General features: G+C 41.6%; 1 protein-coding gene across 1 annotated transcript; it reads right to left on the minus strand.

Moving 5' to 3' along the window:
- Nucleotides 1-215: 215 nt before the first annotated feature.
- Nucleotides 216-1,127, minus strand: LOC138812409 (vomeronasal type-1 receptor 1-like). Its single transcript, XM_070000363.1, has one exon. The coding sequence runs from the start codon at nt 1,125-1,127 to the stop codon at nt 216-218; it is 912 nt and encodes a 303-aa protein (XP_069856464.1).
- Nucleotides 1,128-21,662: the final 20,535 nt, after the last annotated feature.

Raw genomic sequence — 21,662 nt, forward strand, 5'->3', positions numbered from 1 at the left:
GAGGGACAGCACCCAATCCCAGAGTTCAGGCACAAGGACCAACCAAAATAAATAAATAACCAGAGTAAAAAAGACTAGAGCAGGTGTCTAGTAGTAGAGCCTATATCCTAACAGTGCCAAGTGCAGTGTGTAAATGCCACTGCTGCAAAAACAAAACTATGAACCAACTGGAAATTGAATGTAATGGCTTGGTTTAAGTGAATCATGAAAATCTTTTATTCAGTGTAGGAATGAAACACCTGAGTGATGCGAGTGTCACTGCTGATGAGCACAAAGGGACTCAGAAATGAGAAACATGCACCCAGAAACACAGACGTGTCCACCAGCCACAGGTCTGGTTTTGTATTTACACCAACATAAAGAGTGAAAATGGCAGAGAGGAAGTAGAAGGAGACGAACATGCTCACCAGGATAAGGATGGTCCCCATGGCCCTGGCCTCATGATCTGGTCTTCGGGAGGCAATGCGGCTGTGAATGTGACAGACCCTCTGCTTGTGTCTGCGCAGGACAAGGACCATGGAAGAACTGGCCCACGTTATGAAAACCAAGCACATAACATCAATGGAAGTAAGTAAGATCATCTGTGACAAATGTACAAATGGTTTTGTAGGGGCTGCTTCTGTGGAGCAGTATCTATAACGCATGTGCAGAGTAACATTTTGTTTGTGTCTTGGGCCAATCACTCTCAAAGGCACATAAACATTGACCAGGAGCTGCAGGATCCAGAAAAGGCAACCACAGAATCCACAGCCCTTGGGGAATCTAGTAGTGATCTTCCACCAAGCATTTCTAGTGCAAAGCTTTGAGACCTGGAAGCCGCTCAGAAGGCAGGTGACATTAAGACAAACCCCTCTGGCTACTCTGTGGAAATACCAAAGAACTTTACATCCGCCATCATCCAGGAAGTACTTCCATCCAAATCCTGCCATTGTCTGAGGGATCCCAGAGGATAAAATAACCAAGTTGTTGGCAAAGACCAGATGGCTGAGGATGAAGTCTGTGGGCCTCACCTTCTGTCCAGTGAGGAGGGTGTAGTTGTAAAAACAAAAGAGAGTGGAGTTCCCCAGCACCCCTGCTGTAGTCTGTGTGAGGAAGGCAACCCACATGTGAATGTTGGCTTCGGTCATCTTTTTCATATCTAGAAAATCATGGATTTATTTATTTATTTATTGTGTTTTGTTTATTTCTTGTCAGTCATGGGGCTTAAACGCTGAGCCTGAGCACTGTCCTTCAGCTCTTCAGCTCAAGTCGTGCACTCTACCACTTGAGATACCGCACCACTTCTGTTTTTTTCTGGTGGTTTATTTGAGATGAGAGTCTCACAGAGTTTTCTGCCCATGCTGGATTTGAACCGTGATTCTCAGAACTGAGCCACCTGAGTAGCTAGGATTACAGGCTTAAGCCACCAGTGCCGGGCCCGGTTTTATTTACTTGTTTGTTTGTTTGTTTGTTTGTTTGTTTGTTTGTTTTATTGTGAAAATACTATACAGAGAGGTTATAATTACATGGGCAAAATAATGAGTACATTTCTTATCAAGCATTGTTGCCTCCTCCTTTGTTGAAATTATGGATTTTATTGTGACACAAAAAATAGCATGAAAAGTAAACAAATATGAACATGGTAGCAAAGCCAGATTCATAAGGATCGCAGCTTGAAGCCAGTCCAGGAAAAAATGTCCCCATCAGACTCTGTGGCTCAAGGCTAAGCCTTGATTTTAAGCCCTATAATCAAAAGGATAAAAGAATTCTAGGAAATATTATTTTAATTAATTGCATGATTAGTGATATATACCGATACTTGACAGAATGGTGAGACATTAACCAGCATTTTGTTTATAAGGAATATTATTTCTTTTTTCTTTTCCTATTTTTGTCAGTAGCAGGACCTCACTGCTTTAACTGAACTTGTTTTGCTCAAGGCTAATGCTCTTCCACTTTGAGCCATAGCCAATTCTGGCTTTTTGATGATGAATTAGTGATAATACCTTCATGGATTTTCTGCTGGGCTGGCTTTGAATTTGGATCCTCAGAATTCATCCTCCTGAATAGCTGGAGTTACAGTCCTGAGCAACATTATTTCTTATGATAAAGCAGATGAAAACAGTTAAAAATGTGTAAGGCAACACTTGGTTGTGAAAAGCACAATGTCTTAATCCATTCACACCAGCATCAAATAGCAGCAGAGACATATGGTAGACTTAGAAGGAAACACAAGTAGTGCACAAACTAAAGTGTATAAAAGACACACCTTGTTAGTGTGTCAACAAACAGGTATAATCTGAATTTACTCTAGCAATTTCAAATAATTAAGAAATCTAAGGAAGCCAGCCACTTGGAGGCTGAGACCTGAGAATTGCAGTTAGAAGCCAGCTTGGCCAGAAAATATCTCAGAGACTCTTATATCCAATACATTACTGAGAAACGGTCAGAAATACATTACTGAGAATACATTACTGAGAAACGGTCACTGTGGCTGAAGTGATAGAGCACTATCATTGGCCAAAAGCAAGCTCAAGAATACTGCCTAGGCCCTCAGTTCAAGCCCCATGACTGGCAAAAATTAAAAAATAAAAAATATGTACATGGTTGTGTTATATCATTTCAGCAGAGAATGCTCTACCCCTGAGCACACAAAGCTGTGTGGTCTCCAGGATACAAAGGGATGTGGAGCTGCACCAAGATTGCTAACTGAGGCAGGAGACAGGCCTTTGACTCTCACCAAACATTTCTCCTAAAATTAATGAATGTGCCTCATTCCAACCCCACACAGCACATACATTTTACAGAGAATTTACTTCTGCAATTTCTTGATGAGTTCCATTTACTACTGTCACTTGCCTGAGAAGAATAGCTGCTTACCCAGTAGGAACTGGCTGTCAGGACAGAGAAGCAAAGGCAATGGTCACAGCATGTGTGCTCAGCCACAGAGCACACATGATAAAGGCTCAGGACTGCATGGTCTCATCTCCTCTGTGGGCATGCTCATCATGTCACCTGAAAGTGTGGTGACACTGTGTGCATGGGGAACAGATGTTCCCTATGATACACACTGGAGAATTGTAGGTACTGATTAGTACCACTGAACTTCCATGACCATTTCCAACAGATGTGACCCATGGCAAGGGGAGTCCTAGGAATATGGGGCATCTTTTGAAGACAGTCTCATTAGAAGTGAGTAGAGGAACAGGGAACATCTATTTGGTGAATTTTTATGGACTTTTTTCTTTCATATGCAACAAGCAATTTCTCTCTTTAGTAAAGCATTATGTTAAAAGTAAAAATAGGGTGTCCTTTTCTCAGGCATGTGATCCCAGCAGCTCAGGAGGCTAAGATCTGAGGCTGCAATTTGAAGCCAGCCTAGGCAGAAAAGTCTGTGAGGCTGGCTTCTTCAATGAGCTGTGAGAACTCGTGGAGTTGAAGTCCCACCCATTCAGACATCATTGTCGAGCTTCCAGACCGCTGAGGCCAGGCAATCAAAGTGCCCCCTAGGAGGTGAGCCACTGGATATAGGGGGTCGGGGAGTTCTGCAGCAGGGATAGAGAGAGAAGGAAGACATCCAAGGGATGTGGGAAAGAAAGGTGCCTCCCTTAGCCTCACACCTGAGGAGGCCTGGGCCAGCCTGAGGAGGAGAACAGCAGACCAACACAGGCAAGTAAAGAGGCCCAGGAAGAGAGGACCATGGAGGCCAAGAGGCCTGGGGCAAGGCCGTGAAGAACCAAGAGGCCCCAGAGAGCATCATATCCCTCATCCCAAAACCAGGCAGGAACTCATCAAAGAAAGAGAACTATAGACCCATTTCTTTGATGGACATTTGTTGGGAGCCGACGGTAAAGCTCAACAGTAAAGGTCATCTTGACCCTTGTGCTTGCTTGAAGGCACATACAAAAAACTAGCTTACTTGAAAAACACCAGGTGCCCGGAATTGTTTTGCTATGCCTTCAGAGTCTGTTTTACATTTAACCACTTGATCTTGTCTTGTTTTTATTGCACTCTGTTTTAAGTAAACCTAAACATTCCTTGTTTTTCTGGACTATAGTAATCTTATGCTACTTCTTGACTTCCAACAGTACATATTAGGGAAAGTTAAAAATAAACGGTGCTTGAGCCGGGCGCTGGTGGCTTACACCTGTAATCCTAGCTACTCAGGAGGCTGAGATCTGAGGATCACGGTTCAAAGCCAGCCCGGGCAGGAGAGACCATGAGACTCCTATCTCCAATTAACCACCAGAAAACTGGAAGTGGCGCTGTAGCACAAGTGGTAGAGCGCTCGCCTTGAGCTGAAGAGCTGAGGGACAGTGCCCAGACCCAGAGTTCAAGCCCCACAGCCGACAAAAAAAAAAAATGGTGCTGCACTCTTGAGCCGCAGACCTCCGACCCCATCTTTTGTATTCTGTCTTTTTCTTCATTCTTGCCCCTTAAATCAGGATTCCCTTTTGTTGCCAGAAGGCTCTGGGAAACATTGTTGCAAAACTTCTCAAAACAATTTTGGCCAATTGGCTTCAACAATTCATCCAAAAAAATCATACACCACTATCAAACCGGATTCATTTTAGATGTGCAAAGCTAGCTCAATATACACAAATCTATTCATATAATTCATCAAACCAACAAGAGCAAGGATAAGAACCACATGGTTATCTCAATAGATGCAGAAAAAGCACTTGACAAGGTCCAACACCTGTGTATGATGAAGGCTCTGCAAAAACTAGTAATCTAGGGAACATTCCTCAATACAACAAAGGCTGTATATGGCAACCCTGCAGCAAGCATTATATTTACTGGTGCAAAGCAAAAACCATTTCCTCTTAACTCAGGAACAAGACAAGGATGTCCACCCGCTCCACATCTCTTCCATTTAGTATAAGAATGCCTATCTACAGCAATAAGACAAGATGCAGACATAAAAGTGATCCAAATTAGGAAAGATGAAGTAAAACTCTTCCTCTTTGCAGATGACAGGATCTTGTATTTAAAGAATCTCCTGGATTTCACTCCCAAATTACTCAAGCTGATTGAAAAATTTGGCAAAGTATGAGGGTATAAAATTAACCCTCAAAAATCAATGGCTTTTCTGTATGCCAACAATGAGAAGAGCATGGCTGAAATCAGGAAAGCAACTCCATTTGAAATAGCCCCACAAAAATTAAAATACCTAGGAATTAACTTAACCAAAAAAGTGGAGAACCTCTATGATGAAAACTTTAAAAACTTGAAAAAGGAAATCAAAACAGAACTTAGAAAGTGCAAAAACCTCCCATGCTGGACTGGAAGGATCAGTATAGTGAAAATGGCAATACTTCTCAAGGCTATCTATAAATTCAGTGTGATACATGTCAATATTCCAACCTCATTCTTCAAGGAAATAGAAGAGGCAGTCCAAAAATTCATATGGAACAATAAAAGTCCCTGAATAGCAAAAATGATCTTCAACAGAAAGAACAGTGCTGGAGGAACATGAATACCAAATTTCAAACTCTACTACAAAGCCATAGTAATCAAAGCAGCTTGGTACTGGCACAAGAACATACCTAAGGACCAATGGAATAGAATTGAAAACCAAGAAATGAACCTACAGACTTATAGCCATCTAATTTTCAATAGGGAGTTAAACAAATAGAATGGAAGAAAGGCAGCCTCTTCAGTAACTGCTGACAAAATTGGTTAATCACTTGTAGAAAACTAAAGTTAGATCCTTCTATGTCACCCTACACCAGAATCAACTCCAAATGTATCAAAGACCTCAGAGTCAAAGCAGACTCTCTGAAAACATTACAGGATGGATTAGGAGAAACCCTAGGTCTCCTTGGCACAGGCCGAAATTTTCTTAATAGAGACCCAGAAACACAATAAATCAAAGAAAGGTTGGACAAATGGGATTTCATGAAATTGCCGAGCTTCTGCATGGCAAAGGACACAGCGAGCAAGATCAATAGAAAGACTGCAGATTGGAAGAAGATCTTCACTAGCCAGACAATGGACAAAGGTCTCATATCTAAAATATACCCGGAACCCCATAAATTAAATCCCCCAACAACAAATCCTCAAAGAAACAACTGCCCAATAAATAAGTGGGCAAAATACTGAAAGAGAAATTTATCTGAAGAGGAAAGAAAGATGGCCAATAGACATATGAAGAAATGCTCAACCGCTCTAGCCATAAAAGAAATGCAAATCAAAACAACATTGAGATACTACCTCACCCCAGTTAAAATGGCCATTATCAAGAACTCTAACATCAACAGATGCTGGAGAGGATGTGGACAGAAGGAAATATTACTGCATTGTTGGTGGGAGTGTAAACTTGTCCAACCACTGGAAAGTAGTATGTAGGTTCCTCAGAAGACTCCATATAGTGCTCCATTATCACTCAGAAATCCCATTCGGGCATTTACCCCAATGATCATAAACAAGACCCTACTGAAGCTACCAGCACAGCTATGTTTATTGCAGCATTATTTACTACATCTAAGATATGGAACTAACCCAGATTCCCCTCAATAGATGAGTGGATCAAGAATATGTGGTATATATACACAATGGAATTCTATGCCTCCATCAGAAAGAATGACATTGCCCCATTTGTTAGGAAATGGAAAGACTTGGAAACAATTATATTAAGTGAAGTAAGTCAGGCCCAAAGAAACATAGGTCCCATGGTTTCCCTTATTTGCAATAAGTAGTATATGTCTGACAGAAACAGAAATGGTCAGATAAGTTGATGTTAGGCGAAATGAACCCCAAGATAAGGACTCAAATGGTTTTTCTTTCTTGCTATTTTTTCTAACATATGTTATTTATTGTGAAAATACCATATAAGGGAGTTACAATTACATGGGCAAGATAATGAGTACATTTCTTATCAAGTATTGTTGCTGCCTCCTTTGTTTCCCTGTCCTAATCCTTCCCATCTCCCTCCACCCACCCCCCCATATCCACCCTCCCCCGCCAAAGTTGTAAAGTTCGTTTTCCACATAACGACTTGTACATCTCATTGTTGCAATGGGTACACCTGTACACCTGTATCCCGATTTAAACGATTTGTTTTTTCCCTTCCTGTTTCTAACATATTTATAAGATGATTTCTTTGTTGCTTTGTATGTCTCTCTTCCATGGTATAACCACTGTTTCCACTGTATTTGATGTTGGTATAATTTGGGGAGGGGAAGGGAAAAAACAAATTGTTTAAGTAGAGATACAGGAGGACCCATTGCAACAATGAGATGTACAAGATGTTATGGTGAAAAATGAACTTTAGAAATTTAGCATGGGGGGGCTGCACGAGGGCCTCAGGGGGTGTTGGAGGAGGGAAGAGATGGGAAGGGATGGGAAGGGGAAACAAAGGAGGAGGCGCATATGCTTGATAAGAAATGTACTCATTACCTTGATCATGTAATTGTAACACCTCTGTAAGGTATTTTCACAATTTAAAAAAAAGTAAGTTGAAGAGCAGTAAGTGAGAAGACAGAGGAAAAGAGAACACATTGAGGAAATTGGTTGGAATGTAAATGACAAACCAAAGTATTTTAATTAAAATCAACTAGCTTCGTAAATTCATATCATTATTTGCCAGGTCACAATTTCTTCTTTTGTAAAATCTCTTCCATTGATTATCTTCAAATAGTATACTATTGCTTTAAATGTAATGAGAAATCATATCAATTACTCATGACAAAAAGTACCAAGCTCTATGAGATCATTTTAGCTGAGAATGTTTTACCCCTGAGCACACAAAGCTGTGTGGTCTCCAGGATAGTAAGGGATGTAGAGCTTCACCAAGACTGTTAACTGAGGCAGGAGAGAGGCCTGTGACTCTCACCAAATATTTTTCCTAAAATTTAACGTGTGCCTCATTCTAACCTCATGCAGCACAAACATTTTACAGAAAATTTACTTCTGCATTTTCTTGATGAGTTCAATTTACTACTGTCACTTGCCTGAGAAGAATAGCTGCTTACCTAGTAGGAATTGGCTGTCAGGACAGAGGAGCAGAGGCAGTGGTCACAGCATGTGTGCTCAGCCACAGAGCCCCAAGATAAATGCTCAGGACTGCATGATCTCATCTCCTCTGTGGGGATGCTCATCATGTCACCTGGAAGTGCGGTGACACTGTGTGCGTGGGGAACAGAGCTTTCCTGTGACAAACACAGGAGAATTGTGGATACTGATGAGCACCACTGAACTTCCACAACCATTTCCAAAAGATGTGGTCCATGGTTAGGGAAGTCCAGGGAATATGAGAAAACTTTTGAAGATGATGTCATTAGAAATGAGTCGAGGAAAAGAAAATACATTGTGTTAGAAGAGCATGGAACTGAGCAAACAGATTTGGTGATTTTTTGGGGGGGGGAGGGAGGGGTCTGGTCATGGGGCCTGAACTCTGGGCCTCGGTACTGTCCCTCAGCTTTTTAGCTCAAGGCTAGCACTCTACCACTTGAGCCACAGTGTCACTTCCAGCTTTTTTATTTTTGCTTATGTGGTGCTGAGGAATCGAACCCAGGGCCTCAGGCTTGCAAGGCAAGCACTCTACCACTGAGCCACCTTCCTAGCCCAGATTTGGTGATTTTTTTAGGGGGATTTTGTTTCCGTTTGTCTCCAAGATGTGATTTCTTTCGTTAGAAAACCAAGATATACTTTGTAGGTCCCTCCCCCACGGTTTAACCCCTGCTTTCACTGTATTTGGTGTTGTAATGATTTGTGTAGGGGAAGGGAAAAAACAAATTGTTTAAATAGGGATAAAGGTGGACCCATGGCAACAATGAAACGTACAAGTAATTATGTCGAAAATGAACTTTACAACTTTGGTGGAGGGAGAGGAGGGGTGAGTGGGGGGTGAAGAGAGGATGTGATAAGAAGGGGAAACAAAGGAGGCAGCTACAATGCTTGATGAGAAATTTACTCATTGTCTTGCCCATGTAATTTTAACTCCTCTATATAGTTTGAAGCCAGCCGAGGAAAAACAGTTTGTGACCCTTATCTCCAAAAAAACATTCAGACAAGCAGGGCACTGGTGGGTCATGCGTGTAATCCTAGCTATTCTAGAGGCTGATTATCTGAGGATTACGGTTCAAATGCAGCCTGGGCAAGAAAGTCCATGAGACTATTATCTCCAATAAACCACTAGAAAACCGGAAGTCACACTTATCTCAAGTGGTAGAGTGTGAGCCTTGAGGTGAAGAGGCCACGCCCAGATTTCAAGCCCCAGGACCCACAAAAACAAAACAAAAAACTGCTCAGACAAAGCTGTAAGTGCCATGTGGCTCAGCTGGTTGAACACTAACTATGAGCATAAAGAGGCTCAAGACCAGTGTACAAGGCCTGAGTTCAAACTTCAGGACAGGCTGGTGGGAAAGAAAAAAATATCTCAAGTGGAAGTACCATGTAGTATGTAATGGTTAATATTGCTTAAATTATCAAGGCTCAGAGATATGTTTTACAACAGTCTTTTTAATGTTTCCACATGATCTTCATAAATGTTCTACAAGCTGACTTGTTCCAGCCATCCTTCAGAGATAGAGAATATAGAAACCCTGAATGCCACTCTTCCTGTGAACACAGCATGACCATATCACCTGAATCTAAGAGCATCTGTATATGAAAATAGAAACCAGGTCTGTGTGGAGAGGGAAACTTCGATCCTGAACTCAAAAGTCTCCACCTGTCATCATTCCTTACAAAGTAAGAAAATAACAGCAAGGTAAACGCAATATGAAGGGAAAGAAGAAGAGCATAACTATGAATGTAAGCTATAAAAAGAGCAATAGAAAAGTCAGTGAGCTGGGCAGTGGTGGCTTATCCCTGTAATCCTAGCTAATCAAGAGGCTGTCTGAAGATTTCAGTTCAACGCCAGCCCAAGCAGGAAAGTTTCTGAGACTCTTATCTCCAATGAACCACCAGAAAACAGGAAGTAGCATTGTGGTTTAAGAGATAGAGCATTTGCCTTGAGCTGAAGAGCTAAGGGACAGTGCCCAGGACCAGAGTTCAAGCCCCACTACTGACATTTTAAAAAAAGAAAGAAAGAAAAGTCAGTGAACCCCAATGTTGGGTGTTTGAAAAGACCAAAGAATTGCTCAAAACTTTAACTTAGATTAGCAAAGAAAAAACCAAAAGATCCAAATTACTGAACCAAAAATGGAAGTACACACATGATTCCTGACCTGTGGAAATACAAAACAGTGCCAGGAAATGTGGCTCAGGCCTATGATCCTAGCTCCTCAGGAGGCTGAGTTTAGGAGGATCACAGGTTACAGTCAGAACAAGCACAAAAGTCCATCTCCAAAATAGCCTACAAACCGGGCATAGGTGGCTCATGTCTGTCTAGCTACTTGGAGACAGGTCTGAGGATCAGTGTTTCTAGCCAGACCAGGTAGAAAATCATGTGAGAGTCTTACTTCAAAATAACCACACAAAAAAAGCTGGTACTGAAGGTGAGACTCAGATAGTAAAAGCTAGCCTTGAGTACAAAAGCTCAGGGACAACACCCAGGCCCTGAGGTCAAGCCTGTGGAATGGCACAACACAAAAGCAGAATAAAAGCAACATGAAAAACCTAGGCTTGAGTCATGGCCAAAGTGGTAGAGGACCAGCAGAGTAAGCAATTTAAACTACCACAGGCCCTGAATAAAAGTTCTGCCACCAGCAGAAAAAGAAAGAGAAAGACAGAAAAACAGACACCCCCCTTCCGCCCCACAGAATGGATTCTAACAATCACATATAAGTAGGAATGTTATGTTTTAGGAACACTACTCCTTTCAACATTGATTCAGAAAAGCAGACACTGTGGCATCACACCTATAATCCTAGCCACTCAAGAGGATGAGATCTGAGGAACTCTGTTGGAAGCCAGCTATGACAAGAAATCCACCAGACTCTTATCTCCAACAAACTGCTGAGAAAATACTAGAAGTAGTGCTAAGGTTCAATTGGTAGAACACTAGACTTGATCCTCCAAAGCTCAGGGACAACACCCAGGACTCAGTTAAAGCTCCAGGACCAGAAAAAAGGAAGAAGAAATGAAAAATTGAATCAAGAAATAGCAGGAAATCTGAATAACTAAAGAAGAGATTGCATCTGTAGTATAAAGCCTCCCAACACTGACAATCCCACAGATACTCACACTATCACACACAGTTGTTTATCTATATTTGAATCACCACAATGAAATGATACATATTCTAGTAACAGATTATAGAACTTTAATAAAAGTAAAACTTGTGAAACTTTGTCAAATGCAATGTACATTTTACTTGAACATTGACTAAATCATCTCTAGGATGACTGCTGATGTGCATAAGGCTAGGTCTTACACTGATTCTCTCATAATTTTAGGACACGATGCGGGTTACATATAGGAATGAGCAGTGACACAGCTTTACTGCTTGACCTGACACCATGTCTACTGGTGCAGGTCAAACATGGTGGATGTCTTCAGATCTCTGAAATCCCCGTGATCCACAGGAGAGAACTTGCTAGAATACTCTTCTTACCTGATGATGGTGGATCTAAATATGTTTCAAGGTAATATGAGTTCAGGTTATCTATGTGACAAAACAATAAGGAATAACACTTTGTTTTGTGCTAAGTATTGAGCTTTATTTCCAAGTTTAATACTTCCACTCATTACACTTAGCACAATTCATGGGGTAATGAAGAAAAATCAAGTGTTATTCTTGCACAATGGGGTGAAAACATTCATCTTCTGGTATCTCAGTTACTCTACATTAGCAATTATACCTTATGCAATATTTGTTTAGTGAACTAACAATAAAAGATCAGTAGGCCTCATTAACTACATTGAACTTTCCTATAACTTTGTTTTATTTGAGGTTTAGACAATAAGTTTGGGGATTTGCATAGGCAGGAACTTCACCGCTGAGATACTCCCAAAGTCGGCTTTCAGTCAGTTTGACAGAGATTATTACATAACACCTTCTATTATACACTCATTTAATAATTTTTTTCATTTAATAATTTTAAAGATAAATATATATGACAAGCTCTGGTGGCTCACGCCTGTAATGGCAGCTACTCAGGATGCTGAAATCTGAGGATTGCAATTCAAAGCTAGCCTGGCAGGAAAGTCCATGACACTCCTCTCTCAAATAAACTACTCAGAAAAAAAATCTGAAGTAGAGCTGTGGCAAAACAGTAGAGTGCTAGCCTTGAGCACAAGAGCTCCAGAGAATTGCCCAGGTCCTGAGTTCCAGCCCCACCACCACAACAGGAACAAGAACAATAATAACATCGTCATCAACAACAACAACGACAACGACGACAACTAGTAATAATAATAACGTTACTCAAAGAATGATCCAAAGTGGATGCAGTGGCTTACACATGCAAGGCTGAATCAGGAGGATTCAGATCTAAGGCCTCCCCAGGAAAACAGTTCACAAGATTCCCCCCTCCAATACTAGCTGGCTGTGGTAGGGTATACCCGTTATCCCAGCCATGTGTGAGGATGAGATTGGGATGGTTGCATTGATAGATCAGCCTGGGCAAAAACAATTCCAAAAGATTCTATCTAAACTATAAAATTTCAGCATCTACATTCATATCTTTCATCCCTGGTACTTCAGGAAACACAATTGGAGTATGAGGGTGCAGGGTGACCTGGGTACAAAGCAAGGGTAAAGCTCAAAAATAATCAGAGTAAAAAAGCACTAGTGCAGGGGCTCTATGTAGAGCTACTGCCCTATCAGTGCAGAGTGTAATGTGTAAATGCACTGCTGCAAAAGCAAAACTATGAGCCAACTGGACATTAATTGTAATCGCTTGGTTTAACTGAATTGTGAAAATCTTTTATTCAGTGCACAAATGAAACACCTGAGTGATACGAATGTCTCTACTGATGAGCACAAAGGGACTCAGGACTGAGAAACACACACCCAGAAACACAGACGTGTCCACCAGCAAAAGGTCTGGCTTCCTAAGGAGACAAACACAAAGAGTGAAATGGCAGACAGACAGTAGGAGACAACCATTCTCACCATGGTCAGGATGGTATATGTGGCCCTGTCCTAATGGTCAGATCTTTGGGAGGGAATGCAGCTGTGAATGTGCTGGACCTGCTGCTTGTGTGTGCAGAACAAAGACCATAGAGCCACTGGCCCACATCATGAAAACCAAGCACATAACACCAATTGAAAAGAATAAACAACATGTAATAACATTGGAAAGGGTTCTAGCAGGCCTGGGGAGCAGTATCTAAAATACATGTGCAGAGTGACATTTTGTTTGTGTGCTGGACCAATCACTGTCAAAGACATATAAACATTTACTAGGAGCTGCAGGATCCAGAAAAGGGAACCACAGACACCAAAGCACTTGGAGAATCTAGTAGTGATCTTCCACCAAGCATTTCTAGTGCAAAGCTTTGAGACCTGGAAGACACTCAGAAGGCAGGTGGCATTAAGACAAACCCCTCTGGCTGCTCTGAATAAATACAAAAGAACTTTACATCCAGCATCATCCAGAAAGTACTTCCATCCAAATCCTGCCATTGTCTGAGGGATCCCAGAGGATAAAACTACCAAGTTGTTGGCAATGACCAGATGGCTGAGGATGGGGTCTGTGGGCCTCATCTTCTGTCTGGTGAGGAGGGTGTGGCTGTAAAAACAAAGGAGACCGGAGTTCCCTAGGACCCCAGCTGCAGTCTGAGTGAGGAAGGCAAGCCCCATTTCAATGTCGGCTTTGGCCATCTCTTCCATATCAAGGAAATCATGGATTTTATTGTGACACAAAAGAGAGCATGAAAAGAAAACAAGGATGAACATGTTCAGCCAAGCCAGCTAAATGAGGATCGCAGTGTGAAGTCAGTTCAGGAAGAAAAGTCCCCATGAGACTCTCATCTCCAATTAACCACTCATACACCAGGAGTGAGGCTGTGGCTCAGTAGGTAGAGCACTAGCCTTGAGCACAAACAGGCTCATGCACAGCACCAAGACCCTGAGGCTAAGCCCAAGAACCAACAGAAAAAAAAAGAATTCCATGAAATATTATTAATTAATAGCATGAGTAGTGATACACACAATTATTTGACAGAATATTGAAACATTACCAGTATTTTTTTTTTTGCTGGTCGTGTGGCTTGAACTCCCTTCCTGGGCCCTGCCCCTCAGTTCTTCAGCTCAAGGCAAAGGCTCTACCACTTGAGCCACAGTGCCATTTCCAGCTCCTTCTGCTTATGTGGTGCTGAGGAATGAAATGCAGGGCCTCATACATGTGTGGTAAGCAGTCTATGTCTGAACCACCTTCCCAGTCCTCAACCAACATTTTGTTTATAAGAAACATTATTTCTTTTTTCTTTCTCTCTTTTTGTCACTAGTGGGGCCTTGGTGCTGTTTCTGAGCTCATTTTGCTCAAGTCTAGTGCTCTTCCACATTGAGCCACAGCTTCACTTCTGAATTTTGCTAGTGGATTGGAGATAAGAGGCTGGCTTTGAATCTGGATCCTCAGAATTCAGCCTCCTGCATAGCTAGGCTTACAGTCCTGAGCACGACAAGCAACATTGCTTATAATAAAGGAGATTATCTTGGATGAAAACAGTTAAAATTTTATAAACCAACGCTAGTTATGAAAAGCACAATGTCTTTTTTTTGCCCTATGTGGGGAGCCTGAACTCTGGGCCTGGACACCGTCCCTCAGCTCTTCAGCTGAAAGCTACCTCTGTACCATTTGAACAACAGCGCCACCTCCAGCTTTTTCTGCTTATGTGGTGCTAAGGAATCGAACCCAGGGCCTCATGCATGCAAGGCAAGCACGCTACCACTGAGCCACCTTCCCAGCCCAGCACAATGTCTTAATACATTCACACCAGAATTAAATAACAGCAGAGACATGTTGTAAAATGAGATGGAAACAGAAGTAGTACACAAAGTTTACTTTGTAAAAGAAACATCTCACTAATGTACCAGCAAACAAGTATAATCTGAATTAACTCTGGCAATTTCAAAGACATCCAAAGAAGACAGGTGCTGGTGGCAGGTGCCTCTAATCCAAACCACTTGGAAGCTGAGAGCAGAGAATCACAGTTAGAAGCCAGCCTGGACAGGAAATGGCCCTGAGACTCTTATCTCCAATACACTACTGAGAAAAGCCAGAAGTGGCACTATGGCTCAAGTGGTAGAGCACTTAATTGGGCAAAAGAGAAGCTCAGAAACAGTGAGTAGGCCCTGAGTTCAAGCCCCAGGGCTCAGAAAAAATAAAAATTTTATGATGATATCATTAGAACTGGGTAGAGGAAAAGGAAATCTGTTGTGTAAGTGTATGACACTTTAAGAATGGCTTTGGTGAACTTGTAGGTTTTTTTTTCCCTTTGTCTCCAAGATACAATTTCTTTCTATAACAAAAAAACATGATTTAAAAAACAAAGCCAGACATCTGTTGCTCATGCCTGTAATCCTAGTTACTCAGGAGTATGAGATCTGAAGATTGCAATTCAAAGGCAGCATAGGCAGAAAATAGATGAAACTCTTACCTCCAAAAAACCACTCAGAAAAAGCTGCAAGTGGCACTGTGGCTCAAGTGGTAGAGCACTACCTTGAAAAAAAACACCCTCAAGGACAGTGCCCAGGCCCTGAGTTCAAGCCTGAATACCTGTAAAAATTATACTCATTACCTTCCTCCTGTACCTCTTACCCCTCTGTACAGTATTCGTACAACAAAATCCTATAAAAATGCTATGTCTCAGTTGAAATGCTATGTTCTGATCAATATTCAAATAATCAGGGCTCAAAGTTTTACAGTAGTCTTTTTTATGTTTCCCCAGTATCTTCATAGATACCTTCATAGGTTTTTCATATGCTCACTTATTCCAGCCATTTTGACCTTCTAAGATACAGAGAATATAGACATTTCTTCTTCTGAACACAGCATGAACATATCGCCTAAAACTAAGGGGTATCTGTAGATGAAAGTAGAAACCAGGATGGTGCTGAGAGGGAAATGTATAACTTAGAAATGTATAACTTAGAGTCATTATAAAAGGAAAGACCAAGAAGTCTCCACCTGTCATCACTCCTTACAGAGCATGAAAATAATAACAAAGTAAACACAAAATGGAAGCAAAGAAGAAGAGTATAACTATGAATGCAAGATGAAGACAGAAAATAGAAATAAAAATCAGTGAAACCAAATGTTGGATGTTTGAAAAAAGCCAAGGAAACAAACAGAAATTTTACTTCGTTTGGTAACAAGAAAACCAGAAGACTCAAATTACTGAACCAGAAATGAAAGTGCAGACATGATTCTTGACCTGTGCAAATGCAAAACAGAACCAGGAAAAGTGGCTCAGGCCTATGTTCCCAGCTCCTCAGGAGGCTGAGATTATAACAAGCACAAATTCCACAAGACTCAATCTCCAAAATAGCCTACAAGCTGCGCACCTGCTCATAGCAGCTCAGGAGGCTGAGGTCTGAGGATGAGGGTTTGAATCCAGCCCAGGTAGAAAAGCCTGTGGGATTCTCATCTCTGATTCACTACCAATAAAGCTGGAAGTAAGGGCTGTGAAGGTAGCTCAGTGGTAGAGAGCTTGCCTTGCATGCCTGAGTCCCTGGGTTCGATTCCTAAGCACCACATAAGCAAAAAGAAAAAAGCCCAAAGTGGTGCTATGGCTCAAGTGGTAAAGTGCTAGCCTTGAGCTGAAGAGCTGAGGGACAGCGCCCAGGCCCAGAGTTCAGGCCCCATGACCGGACCCAAAAAAAAAAAAAAAAAGCTGTAAGTAAGTAAAGCTGCTGTGCAGATGGTAGAGAGCTAGCCTTGATCAGAAAAGCTCAGGCACAGCACCCAGGGCCCAAGTTCAAACCCAGGACTGACACAACAACAACAACAAAAACCTAGGCTGGAGGTAAGGCTTAAGTGGTAGAGTACCAGTTGAGTGAACAAGGTTAGCAAGCATAGGACCCTGAATTCAAGTCCTGGGACAAGGAGATCAGACACAGAGAGAAAATAGATTATAACAATTCCATAACATAAACTAGATGAAAAGCATTCAAGTTTCCAGGAACACTACTCTTGTCATAACTGACTGAAGGACAGGTGTTGATGTCTGTACTCCCAGCTACTCATAAGGCTGAGATATGAGAATCACAGTTTGAAGCCAGCCCTGACAAGAATGTCTGTGACACTCTTCTCTCCAAGAAACAACTCAGAAAAGGCCAGAGTTGGCAGTGTGGCTCAGGTGGTAGAGAGCGAGCCTTGAGCCATAGAAGCGCAGGGACAGCATCCAGGCCCTGAGTTCAAGTCCAGGAAAAGAAAAAAATGACTGAAGAAATAGTAGTAACTGTGAATATCGAAAGAAAAAGAGAGATTGCATTTCCAGGATAAAGCCACCAACACAGAAAAGCCCACAGATACACACACAGACAAAGACACACAACACACACACACACACACACACACACACAGAGTTTTTTTTTTACCAACATTTGCATCACCACAGTGAAAGGATGTAGATTTTAAGAACAGTTGTTACTAATTTAAAAAATAATTTTAAATTTTCTTTGTCAAATGCACACTACATTTTCATTGAACATTGACTAAATCAGCCTTAGGATGACTGCTGATATTGTGCATGAGGTTAGGCCTCACACTGAGTTTGTCCGACTTTTAGGACAAAGATGGAATTCTGGGCTGGTTCTGCATCACAATTAGGAACCAGCAATGACACAAGTTTACTGCTTGACCTGCCACCATGTCTCCTGGTCCAGGTCAAACATGGTGGATGTCTTCAGATTTCTGAAATGCCCGTGATCCACAGGAGAGACCTTTCTAGACTACTCCTTTTACCTGAAGATGTTGGATCTAAATATGTTTGAAGTTAAGGTTTTCAGGTATCCAAATGAAAAAACAACATCTAATAACACTTTTTTTATGCTAAATATTGAACTTTATTTCCAAGTTTAATATTTCCAAACATTAGAATTGTGCAACACATTTATTAGGTAATGGAGAAAATTAAGCATAATTCCTATATACTGGGGGGAAATATTCATCTTTTGATATCTCTGTTACTGCTAAGAAGACAGTAATTGTGCCTTTCCTTCTTCTTCATTTGCTTAGTGAACGAATAGTAAAGTATCATTAGGACTCAGTAACTGCATTGAAATTTTCATATATCTTTATTTTATTGTGGTCCCGGCAACAAACTCAGGGTCTCATGTAGGCCAGTGCTTCACCACTGAGATACTTCTGTGGCAGTCCTTTGTCAGTTTCACATGGATTCTTACAAAATACCTTTTAATATATAATCGTTAAATAATAATAAAAACAAAAATTTCTGCCAGGTACTAGTGGCTCATACCTGTTTATCCTAGCTACTCAGGAGATTCATATCTCAGGATTGGGCTTTAAAGAAAACCCAGGCAAGAAAGCTTGAGAGACCCTTATCTCCAATAAACTACCAGAAAACCAAAAGTAGGGCTGTGGCAAAAATGATAGAATATTAGTTTAGAGCAAAAGAGCCCAGGGGTAGCTCCTAGACCCTGAGTTCAAGTCCCATAAATGACATAATAATAATAATAATAATAATAATAATAATAGTAATAATTTAATGAAAAACGGATCCAAGATGTATGCAGCAGTGGCTCATATCTGTAAGGTTGAATCAGGAGGATTCAGGTTCAAGGCCAGGTAAACACTTCATTAGATTTCATCTCAAGTGCTAGCTGGGCGTGGTGGTGCTCACCTGTTATCCCATCCATGTGGGAGGCTGAGATTGCAGTGGTGGCAGTTATAGGTAAGACTGGGTGAAAAATTCCATCTCAACCAAAATCCACGTCAATATCTTGGTTCACATCTGCCATTCCAGGTACTTCAGGAAACACATAATAGGGTAAAAAAGCAAGACTATATCTCAAAAATAACTAGACAGAAAGAACTAGAGCATGTCTCCAGAAATCAATCCCCTACCCTATCATTTCAGGGCACAGAATATAAATCCCAGTGCTGCCAAAATAAATTATGAACTAACTGTAAAATCTGATGTAAGGTATGGTTTCATCAACTTAGGAAAATCATTTTTAGTGCACACATAAAACACCCAAATGGCAAAGGTGTCTCGGCTGATGAGCTCAAAGGGGCTCCTTACTGAGAAACATGCATCCAAGAGCACAGCTATGTCCATGAGCCCTGGGGCTGGCTTCCTATGTGAACTAAACCAAACAGTGAAAATGGCAGAGAAGCAGTAGACAGAGACAAACATGCTCACCAGGGTCAGAATGGTGCACGTGGCCATGGCCTCGTGGTCAAGTCTTCAGGAGGGAATGCTGCTGTGAATGTGCTGGACCCTCTGCTTGTGTCCTTGCAGGACAAGTACCATGGAGCCACTGGCCCACATCATGAAAACCAAGAACATAACATCAATGGAAATGAAATAAGACCACCTGTAATAAGGTTGTAAAGGGTTGTGGTGGACCTGTGTTGCAGTATCGATAGCCCACGGGCAGAGTGACATTTTGTTTGTGTCTTGGGCCAATCACACTCAGAGGCACAGAAACATTTACCAGGAGCTGCAAGATCCAGAAAAGGGAGCAACAGACCCCAAAGCACTTGGAGAATTTAGTAGTGATCTTTCACCAAGCATTTCTAGTGAAAGCTTTGAGACCTGGAAGCCACTCAGAAGGCAGATGGCATTGAGAAACCCCTCTGGCTACTCTGTGGAAATACAAAACAACTTTACATGTAGCATCATCCAGGAAGTACTTCCATCCAAAACTTGCCATTGTCTGAGGGATTCCCCTGGATAAAACAACCAAGTTGTTGACAAAGAACAGAGGGTGGCAGATCAGGTCTGTGGGCCTCATCTCACGTCCATGCAGTGAGGAGGGTGGAGCTATAAAAGCAAAAAATGGGGGAGTTCTCAAGAATCCCAGCTGCAGTCTGAGTGAGGAAGCCAACCCCCATCTCCATGTTGGCTTGAGTCTAGGAAAGAATTTTTTTTATTGTGAGACAAAAACTACAATGAAAACAAATAATTTTGACCTAGCTAGCTGGGCACTGATGACTAAAATCTTTAATCCTAGCTACTCAGGAGGCTGAGATCTGAGAATGATTCCAGATCTGAGAATTGTGATTCGAAGAAGCCAGTCCAGGCATAAAATTCCCATGACACTCTTACCCTCAACTAACCACTCAAAATCAGAATCAGTGGTTTAGCTGAAAGTGTTGGAGCAGTAGCCTCCACATTTGACCCAGGCCTTAGTTCAAGACACTGGGCAATTTTTTAAAAAGCTATCAAGCTTCACCAACCACATAAAACAATAAAGAAAAGTCAGTTAAGCCAAATGTTGGGTTTTTGAAAAAAAAAACCTATGAATTGTACAGAACTTTTACTTAGATTGGCAAAGGAAAAAGTAGAAGAGTCAAAATACTGAACCAGAAATGGAAGTGCACACATGATTACTGACCTGTGCAAATATAAAACAGAGCAGAGAAAGGTGGCTCAAGCCTATGATCCTAGCGCCTCAGGAGGCTGAGATTAGAGGGATCACATGTTACAAACAGAACACACACTAAAGTCCACAAGACTCCGTCTCCAAAATAGCCTACAAGCAGGGCACAGGTGGCTCATGTACGTCATCTTATCTGCTCAGGAGACTGAGGTCTTAGGATCAGCGTTTGAAGCCAGATCAGGCAGAAAAACCTGTGAGAGTCTTATTTCAAAAAAAAAAAAAACACAAAAAGCTGTTGGTGAAGTTGAGGGTCAAATGATAAAGAGCTAGCCTTGAGCACAAAAGCTCAGGGACAGCACCCAGGCCATAAGTTGAAACCCCTGGAATGGCACAACACAAAGACAGAATAAAAACAACATAAAAATCCTTGGCTGGAGTTATGGCTAAAGTGGTAGAGGATCAGCAGCGTAACCAAGTTAAACTACCACAGGCTCTGAATTCAAGTCCTGGTACCTGAAGGAAAAGAAAGACTAAGAGAAAAAGACAGACAGACAGATGGACACATGTGTGTGTGTGTGTGTGTGTGTGTGCGCGCGCGCGCACGCGCACGCAGGGGGGGCAGACACTCACACATACACACACAGAGAATGGATTCTAATAATTACATAAAATTAGGAATGTTAACGTTTCTAGGAACACTACCCCTGTCAAAATTGATTCAAGGAAGCGAAACTGTAGGCTCATACCTATAATCCTAGCTACTCAGGAGGCTGGGATCTGAGGATCTCCATTGGAAGCCAGCCAGGACAATAAATTCATGAGACTATTATCTCCAACAAAGTACTCAGAAAAGAGGAGAAGTGGTGCTATGTTTCAAGAGGTAGAGCATTTGCCTTGATCCCACAAAGCTCAGGGGGAACACCCAGGACCTCAGTTCAAGTCCTAAGACCAGAAGGAACAAGAAAAGAAAAATTGAATCAAGAAATACCAGCACATCTGAATAACTAAAGAAGACATTGCATCTCTAGTATAAAGCCTTCCAAAAGAGACAGTCCCATAGACACTCACAAACACACTATCACACAAAGTTGTTTACCTATATTTGACCCACCACAATGAAATGATATATATTCTAGTAACAGATTATAGTTGATTCACAGCCAATTCTGGCTTTTTTGTGATGAATTGGGGATAATAGATAGCCTCATGGACTTTTCTGCTGGGCTGGCTTTGAACTTGGATCCTCAGAATTCATCCTTCTGAATAGGTGGAGGTA

Source organism: Dipodomys merriami, unplaced genomic scaffold, assembly GCF_024711535.1.
Source record: "Dipodomys merriami isolate MVZ:Mamm:240054 unplaced genomic scaffold, mDipMer1.0.p SCAF_57, whole genome shotgun sequence".
In the NCBI taxonomy this organism is placed as follows: Eukaryota; Metazoa; Chordata; class Mammalia; order Rodentia; family Heteromyidae; genus Dipodomys; species Dipodomys merriami.

Excerpts from the sequence above, each read along its gene's own strand:
- LOC138812409 (XM_070000363.1), bottom strand. The coding sequence starts at position 1,127 with ATGACCGAAGCCAACATTCACATGTGGGTTGCCTTCCTCACACAGACT.